General features: G+C 34.7%; 1 protein-coding gene across 1 annotated transcript; it reads left to right on the forward strand.

The window, feature by feature from the left end:
• Positions 1-8,242: 8,242 nt before the first annotated feature.
• LOC112504536 lies at positions 8,243-8,590 on the forward strand. The gene has a single exon (XM_025108482.1). The coding sequence runs from the start codon at positions 8,243-8,245 to the stop codon at positions 8,588-8,590; it is 348 nt and encodes a 115-aa protein (XP_024964250.1).
• The last annotated feature ends 756 nt before the right edge of the window (positions 8,591-9,346 follow it).

Raw genomic sequence — 9,346 nt, forward strand, 5'->3', positions numbered from 1 at the left:
CCACTTTCTTTTCTCAACAAATTTCTCTTCACCTTGCCGATTCTTATTTCTTTCAGTAACTTCGGCAGCATTAACGGCTAAATAGAAAGTTTCAGGGTTCATAGCAATCACGAACTCTCGAATACAAGGTTTCAGACCCCAAATATATCTTTCTACTTTTCGGGATTCTGAAGATACATAATGTTCAGCAAATCAGGAAAACTTAATAAATTTCTCGGTATAATCCCGCACAGATCTGTTCCCTTTCTCTAGCTTAAGAAAATCCTCCTCCATTTGTCTTACTGCTGTCATAGGACAGAATTGTGTTTTAAATTTACTCACAAATTCTTCCCAAGACATTGTTTGCAGTATATTTGGTTGTGCCGAGGACTCCACATCCCACCAATATAAGGCATTAGATTTAAGCATAGATACTGCGAATCTAACCTTATCTTCTTCAGAACACCTACTAGTGTTAAATACTGATTCAATTTCTTTTATCCAACACATTGCTTTAACTGGATCTCTTTCTACTGAAAAGGTTGGAGGTTTACATGTCAGAAACATCTTTATATCTCCTCCCTGATTATTGCTACCTACAGTTTCGAATCTAGTTGGCAGCCCCATAATAGATATTAGAGTTTCCCTCAGTTTTCCTATTTCTTCTGCTAGATCATTTCTTGTTATAAACTCTGATTGTTGCCTCTGTTCATGTTGAGCATTCCCATAAATAGATTCCCTTTGATCAGGGCGAATCTCAGCCTGACTTCTCTCAGGAATCTGACTCCTCCCTTGACCCCTACCTCTACCCCTTCCACGACCTCTACTTCTTGAAGCATAGGTTGATAGATTAGCGGGATATTCCTCCCTTTCTTCAGATACAGTGCGGGCAGTTCTCTCTAACCTTCATGATTGACTAGACATCTGCAGATATATTAGTATTAAATATCACATATTCACATTCCCAAATATAATATGGTGTCCGAGTATAGGTATATACCTGTAAATTCATAATTACATTGGCCATTTGTAATTATTCACCTTACATACTGTTCTCTTTAACCCATTATATTTTATTCTCAGTGATACTAAAAAAGTCCGGGACTCTTAACATGCAAATGACAGTTTAAGTCTAGGTATCATGCTTTGAATACCTAAATCTCTTAAACTAAGGCTTTGATACCACTTCTGTAACACCCCCAAACACCACATTTGCATAGAACACATATTTCATTACATAGAAACATAGATTACACAATAAGGTCCCACTAGTACAAGGATTAATATATGTACAGAATCTACATATAAAAATTTCCAAAACAAATCCTGTACTATTACATGTGATATAACATGTATCTTCAAAAGCAGACAACAGGTTAGGAAAATAATCACATTTTCCCTTTCCCTTTAATATCCCCGGACCCCGCTATTCCTGCATTGCATAATTTAAAACAGAAAATGAGGGTTAGACCAGATGGGTCTAGTGAGTAAATCCCTTYYTTGCAAATGCAGGGTGATGAACACCAAAATATGATAATGTAACTTCGCTCAGAAATATTCTGCAGTACAATGAATGACGCAGTTCACAATATCATGTAAAATGAAGTACACCCAAGAACTTCAGTTATATAAAATATCTCTGATTATAGATCCAATGTTTCTAAATAAATATTGTAACCAAAACTTCTTGAGTCAATAGACCATTCCTTGATAAATATTAACCAAAAAGATTTAAGGCAATATTTGCTTGATATGACAAATCATTTTCCCCTTCTCAATAACATCTAAATTATTATTAAATAGAAATAATATCTTTAATTCATCAGGTCACAAAAAAATGATGACTCAAAGTTATTAAATCCAATTAGTAATAATAAGCGTTATTAATATTATCCACATATGACAATGCCACCCTTATTCCAAGTACACCTCTCCTTGATATGCCACCCTTGTTCCTCCATCAAAACAGGGCTACTTATCAGAACAGACATAAGTCACCACGTCTGGGGGAACTATTACTTAAAATAAGTTTCATACCAAGACAGACTTACGTCACCACGCTTGGTAGAAACAATTTACAAAACCCACTTCCATACCAAAACAGACTTACGTCACCACGCTTGGTAGGAAGGTTTCCCAAAATATAGTTTCATACCAAAACAGACTTACGTCACCACGCTTGGTAGAAACAATTTACAAAATCCACTTCCATACCAAAACAGACTTACGTCACCAAGCTTGGTAGGAAGGTTTCCCAAAATATAAAATATCCATTTTATAATCCATAATTAAACCCAAGATTAGACATTTTAAACCATATAAAAAGTCTAAAATATAAAACTCATGAAAATTCCAAATAAGAGGTTATCCGGATAAGTTATCCGGATATAAAGTCYGGMCAWTACYYATMCCTTTTTGTCCGATTTACAAATCCGGACAACTCATCGTCCAACCTTTAACCGATTTAAACAATCCGGACAATACATCGTCCAACCTTTAATCAATTTAAACAATCCGGACAATACCGAACCCTTATCCGATTTAAAACTTAGAATATTTTAACAACTTTGTCCTGATAACAAGTCCGGATAATACTTCGTCCAAGGCTTGTGCGATTTAAAAAGTAATCCGGACAAGCTTTGTCCGATTAAACTTAATCCGGTCGGTCTTTGCTCGGATAAAAACCGTTAAACAAATATATGATTTCTTTCCAAATATAAACAAGATTCATATTAAAACCAGTAACAATTTTAATACAAAAAGATTTAGAAATCACTCACCTTATCAGACTTTTGAAACCAAATACTTTAATCTTCAAACAAAGAAATCCGGACACTTCTCTTCCCTTTTAAATCACACAGCTTTTAACTAAAATCAGAAGAGAAAATATGGAGGCTAAGCCCCCCTTTTTATACACTTCCAAAAATATAAGGTCGGCTAACATCCCTTTCTTCCCATACAACTCCCCATATGCATGCATACACACACATACACCATGCATTTCTTATAATATGCATGCATCCATACACACCATGCATTCACATAACATGCATGTGTGTATAATCACATATACATGCACATACTCTCATACATGTATACACATAATTTTCACACACAYTARYATGATCAAATATAACAATTTATCATGCTGTCACATAAACATTTAATCAGATAATCACGTGTTAATTACCTTGGGTGATAACTAGGATCCAGTTATCACATGAAATCCGGTCAATCATTGTTCGGAGTTCTAATCCGGACAACACATGATTATTACCCCGATTAACACTTGAGCGATTTAGGCATATCCGGGTGATACTTAACCGATTTAAAGAGAATACGGTTGCCTCTTGAGCGGTTTAGTACAAATCCGGACATCACTTGTCCGGTTTAGAGTAAATCTCGGACACCTCGTGTCCGATTTAGATAGAATACCGGACACCACTTGTCCGGTTTAGGATGAAGTCTGCACAACACATATATATATATATAATGGAATAACAAGCCAGATATTTAAGTAATTAAATTGTTATACAAATAATTGATACTTCGAAGCTTTTAACACTCACCTTAGAAACTGAATATCCTAGCTTTGAATTTTCTTCTCTTTTCTGCCAATCCGTATGATTCACAAAGGAAACTTTCCTATTATAGCAAGTGTGTAAACTTTTTCATCTAACTCCCTTTTCTATATATAGTAAATTCAAAGAGTGATGATGATGGTGCTCATCAGCCGACTTTCCCTTCCCTCAAAACAAAACTTTTATTAAATCCATCACACATCCCACACTCCTAACATACATACATATATACATATATACATACATATATACATATATACATATATATATATATATATACTAGTGGTGTACCCGCGCGATGCAGCATGGGTAAATCACAATCCGGAAACATTAGTTTGACTTTGAATCATGAGTTTGTGTGGTTATATTACAAGTCAACTAATATATAAAGTTGAAGATTAATTTTGTTTGTTAGCAAGACCGAATGAACAAAAAATTGCACACATGTCGGGTTTCTGAAACCATCTACTCGGAGCTCATTATAAAACTTGAAATTTTTGAATGAACAAAGAAATACAATCGTTTGTAAAATAATGTTCATATGTATATCGAAACTGTTGTTTGTTTTTCGTGATGCACTCATTCGTAAATATTTCCTGCAAAAAATGGCACAATGGTTTTAATAGAAACATATGGTACAAAATGTGTAATAATATAATTGTTGATTATATTTTATTCATCACGTAAAACTCATCAACAATGACCCTTAATGATATATAATAATATTGAATGAATTTCATAATTTATTCTGCCACACAGGAGACTTTAATAAAGTCTGCCTTTTTAAGCTAACAGCCATATGCTAAAGTCTCAGACTCTTGAAATCATTTTTCCCAACTCTTGTATGGACTACATGTTCTTCATTTGATTAATCCTCTTTAGAAAAGGCATGATTTACCTTGAAAATTGAAGTCTGGACTGTGCAATCAAACTTAAGACTGCGTCCAGACTTGTGGTTTGTGAAATCGACTGTTCGTAACTCCAGACTGTAGGTATCGTTTACCAAACACTTGAATGCTTGAACTTCAACAATGCTTCTCTGTTTTGCTTCCTGAAACATGATATCAATCTAAAAGAAAGAAAAGGGAATTAAAAAAAACTACAATGACCAATTTGACTATTTGCAACAGTCATGAACACTTTGACTTGTAGCAGCATGGGCATGCCCAAGTTCATGTATCGATACATATATGATAGAATGCATCAAATGATTTAAAACAAGACGAACATCAATTGCATGCTCTAAACCAAACCAAAGCCAATATTACCCTCTCAAAGTGAAGCTAGGGAGGGGGCAGAAAGTGGTTGTGACTAACAGCTTAAAGTGGGCTTCAACTTAGGCATATTCATGTGGTTTAAATCAAAATAGGCATGTTATATTCAAAAATTCTGAACAGAATATATAGCAAGTTAATGAGTGGGCTCACCACATTTGAAAACTTTGTAAACAACCCCTAACAGTGGAACATAAAGAACCTCAATCAACAAAGTGTAATTAGTGAATAGTGAACTTTTAGGAGAAAAACAGGCATTATGCAGCGTCTACAAAGAGTTAGATTAGCTAAAATATAGTCAAAGTCATGCTAGGGGGGGCAGAAAGTGGCTGTGACAAACAACTTAGAGTGGGCTTCAACTTAGGTAAGGCATTCTATAGCTAAAAAAAATTAACTGTAACATATGTGAATATGGAACAATAGGATATATGTGCACATAGATAGATTAGACCTCTGTATGCATTAATATATGAGTGTAGAAATACATATGCACACACAGGTTGCTGTTTTGGCAAACAATCCATTTAAACAGGAAATGGAAATATCAAGTTGGTTCATTTAACCAAGTTTGTTCGTATAAACATATAAATGGAAATATCAAGACATAACAGGGCTGTTTGGTTGTCATTTTCTATTTGAAGTACAATACACACACACAACACTCTGCTGTTGAAATTTAACACCTGTTGTTGACATTTAACAGATGCTGTAGACATAACCTACCACACAAACTCAAAAACTTAAAAAAGCTTGGTTAATATGAAGCAGTGTAAATAGAAATAGAAGTGGGAGAAGCCTATTTAAACTACATATGGCTACTATATTGATCTTTAGACTTAATATGGCCATTGTATTGACATTTCAAGTGGAACAACAGCTAGGTAGAAAGATAACATCTAAAAGTATTCAACTTTTAACCATATCACCTCAGAATATGATAGTTAAGATCCAATCACAACATACCTGAAATTTCCTTTTTCAATCCTTGGCAAAATTATTACAAGTGAAATAGGTCAAAATTTTGGATAAGCAAATGATGAAACCAAATTAAGTATCCAACCCATGCTTCATCAAACCAAGAGTGTCATGCAATGGTATACCTTGGACAAATTAAGTATCCAACCCATGCTTCATCAAACCAAGAGTGTCATGCAATGGTATACCTTGGACAAAGTAAGAATAAAGAGGCAGATGAAGCTTTGTATGAGCATTGAGCCATAAATAAATAAAATCCAAGAATGGGCTTGAAAGATATTCTATTATTTCAGGCTATATGACCTGCGGCACTCTTTCTTGTAAGTGGGCTTGAAAGATCAGTAGTTCAAATTTTACCCATAAATGGAAGGTTTATTTAAATACTACAGCAATATGATCATAGTTTATCTAAAGTGGAAAATTGGCACCTATGCAACACAAACACTATGACAACAACAATACTGCTAGTTCTCAGTAGCTTTGATTACCACCAACAACAACATGTTCATGGTTCTCCAATATTCTCAAAATGGGTGGTAGTAAGTTGAAGGTGGTGTGGTTGTAAGTTGTGGTACCAATGTGGGCTAGATCAAAAACCAATAGCCCATGGACTAAAGTTAGACTATCATCCTACTACTACTACACAGGTTCAAATGCCACTTTAAACATCTTCAAAACAGAACAAAGGGGCTATTTAAACCAGTGTTAAAACATAATGCAGTCTTATTGCAAACCACATATGTGTGTCCCAAACATGYGGCTAGATRTGTGTGCAGTCCCGAAGATGTGTGTCCCAAACAGAATGCAGTCTTAATTACCAATACTATTGCTTGCTTAAGATCTGCAAAGTTTTTAAGACTAAGGGGCCGTTTACCAAACCCTTATCCGGGTAAGGGCTTACCAAGTCACATTACCTTACCGGATGAATATGGAAGGACCAAAAATCTTACCCGGTAAGAGCGAAGGTAAGGACCGAGAGTCTTACCCGGTAAGTGAGAACGACAACTTTTACCCGGTTAGCTTTTACCGGATAAATTGTTGCATACGATTTTGTTTTGATCTTACCTGGTAAGTAAGTGATAGTGTTGAATTTTACCCGTAAAATCTTACCTGGGTAAGCGGAACCGGAGTCTCTCTATTCTTGATAGCTACAAGTTACTAAAAGGAGGAGAATTGGCCAATGATGAGATTTTTCTTGCATCTGCCTTTGGTTGGTGTATTGAAACCCATAAAACCCCCCTTATAGATCAAGATACTTCCACTTCCAACTCAAACAATAAGCAAATAAAGATGATAAATTCATATTCCATAACAGCCTCAAATTCAACCTCAACAAACAATAGACCATTAAAAATATAATAAAAAATAAAATAAAAATATGATTAAAAAACAGAACAGAGATGAAATGAAGATGGTCATGATCTCAAACCATAAACTATCTGTGAATACTTATCTTTAATCAAGATTTTAGTTCAGGGTTTTCTGCTGATTATCAACAACAACAGAGAAGAAGAATTAGCCCCAAAGAAATTGCTAGGGTTTTGAAGAACTTGTGGAGAAATGAAAGCCTCAAACTTCTGGTTATATGCACATATGAGATTGTCTTGGGAGCCGGCCATTTCTGCAAAGGTTGCAGCAATTGAAGAAAGCAAAGGGCTGACCTTACTAATTAGGAAGAAGGTGCAGATGAGGAATCATGAAAAGGAAGAAGGCACAGAGGAGGAAGCAAGAAAAGAGGAGGAAGCTGGAAAAGGAAGAAGAACAGAAAAAAGCACATTTTGATCTTACCCATTTTTGGCAGAAGAGATTGTCTATGGAAAAGGAAGAGAGAAAAACAAGGTTAAACTCAATGCATAATGTGACTTGTCTTTTAAGAGTTTTTTGAAAATCATGCATAAAATGGTTATAACTTGTGTTTAAAGAGTTGTATTTAAGACTTTGTCTTAAATGCTTATATATGTAGTATAGATATCTATACTACATTAATAAGCATTTAAGTCATTATCTTAATTACAACCTTCTAAGCACAAGTTACAATCATTTTGTGCAAGAATTCAAAAAATCTCTTAACTACAAATTATCATGCACAATGTACAAATTATTTATGCAAGGGTTTCATACCATACCAAATCCTAATTGGGTCAAACCTACTTTCTCCTTATAAGACATTTAAAATCACCAATTTGGGCCACTTTCTTCTTCTTCTTCTGTATCCAATCACTGCCTTCTCCACTCTTACCAATTTCAGATTTCAAATTTCAAATTTCAAATTTGAAATTTGAAATTTTGAAATTTGAAATGATTCTTGAAGGCTGTGAATATATATACACACYACACCATTGTTCTTAGCCACACAATTACTTGAATAACTCCTCTTTCACTCACTGTCTATCTCATCAACCCAAAGGTGAAACACATTCAAACCATACAGAAATGGATGCACCAAAAGGTCTATCTTCTATTCACTGTGAATTGAAGATCATGAATGCTAAAAACATCCAAGCTACCAACTCAAATGGCAACATATTTGTTAGATGCTATCTTTCTGTTGGAAACGACAAAAGGGTTCGTTTGGAAAGCCAACGAGTGTCTCCAAATGGAGACTTCTCTTGTGACGAATCCTTCTCCTTGGATTGTACAGGGACAAATCAGACCATGGACATGATCATCCATGGCACCATTGCCTTAGAGCTTCGTTGGAGGAGTAATGCAGTCGCCTTGTTTGGAGGGTCACGACTCCTGGGAAGATCGGAGGTGACATGGAGAAGTGTTTTTGAGTGACCAAACATGGAATTGGAGACAAGGGTGATGATGAAACCAAAGAAAAACATCGTCAAATTGCCATGTGTCCGTAATGAAGATTGAAACCCCACCAGGAGTAGATTTGGTAGAACGGAGGAGGAAGAACAGATGGGATGAAAGTTGTGGGTGCTGCCATGGTGATTGTTGCAACAATAATACATGCTTTGATAGTGAGCTTTTTGTCATACGTGCTGCCTTGGATGTATTCTAGATAAATTAATGAAAATAAACCATATACATTAGGAATTAGAGAGGAATTAATTTATTAAAGCATATGCTTTTTTTTTAATGTAAATTTTGCGTGTGTTATCACCAATGAAATATGTGATTTAATTCAATTGAAACCAAACATCCTGTATTCCTGAAAGGGTCGCCAACTTCTCAAATGCAATACTTTGATAAAAAAAGGGTGAATCTATATAAGGGAGCGATCAAATGAAAACCACTCAATTTGTAAAAACCGTAAAAACTTCATTCAACCAATCATAATTTTTCATTTTATTCATTTTTTTGTAATTATGAGAGGTTGATTAGTCATTTTTATTGTAGAGGGTGTTAATCATGGATATTATCATCTTCATTATTTTAATTTTGGAGAAATACATGAAACAGTTTCATTAAAATTTCATAACCTTATATGAAACAAATTCATCAAAAAAGTATTATATGAAACAATTTCACAAGATTAAACAATTTCATGAAAAAATTTCATAAGATTAAACAATGAAATCGACG

This window comes from Cynara cardunculus, unplaced genomic scaffold (genome assembly GCF_001531365.2).
Source record: "Cynara cardunculus var. scolymus isolate 2C unplaced genomic scaffold, CcrdV1 Un_Scaffold_5914, whole genome shotgun sequence".
Classification (NCBI taxonomy): Eukaryota; Viridiplantae; Streptophyta; class Magnoliopsida; order Asterales; family Asteraceae; genus Cynara; species Cynara cardunculus.

Excerpts from the sequence above, each read along its gene's own strand:
- LOC112504536 (XM_025108482.1), top strand. The coding sequence starts at position 8,243 with ATGGATGCACCAAAAGGTCTATCTTCTATTCACTGTGAATTGAAGATC.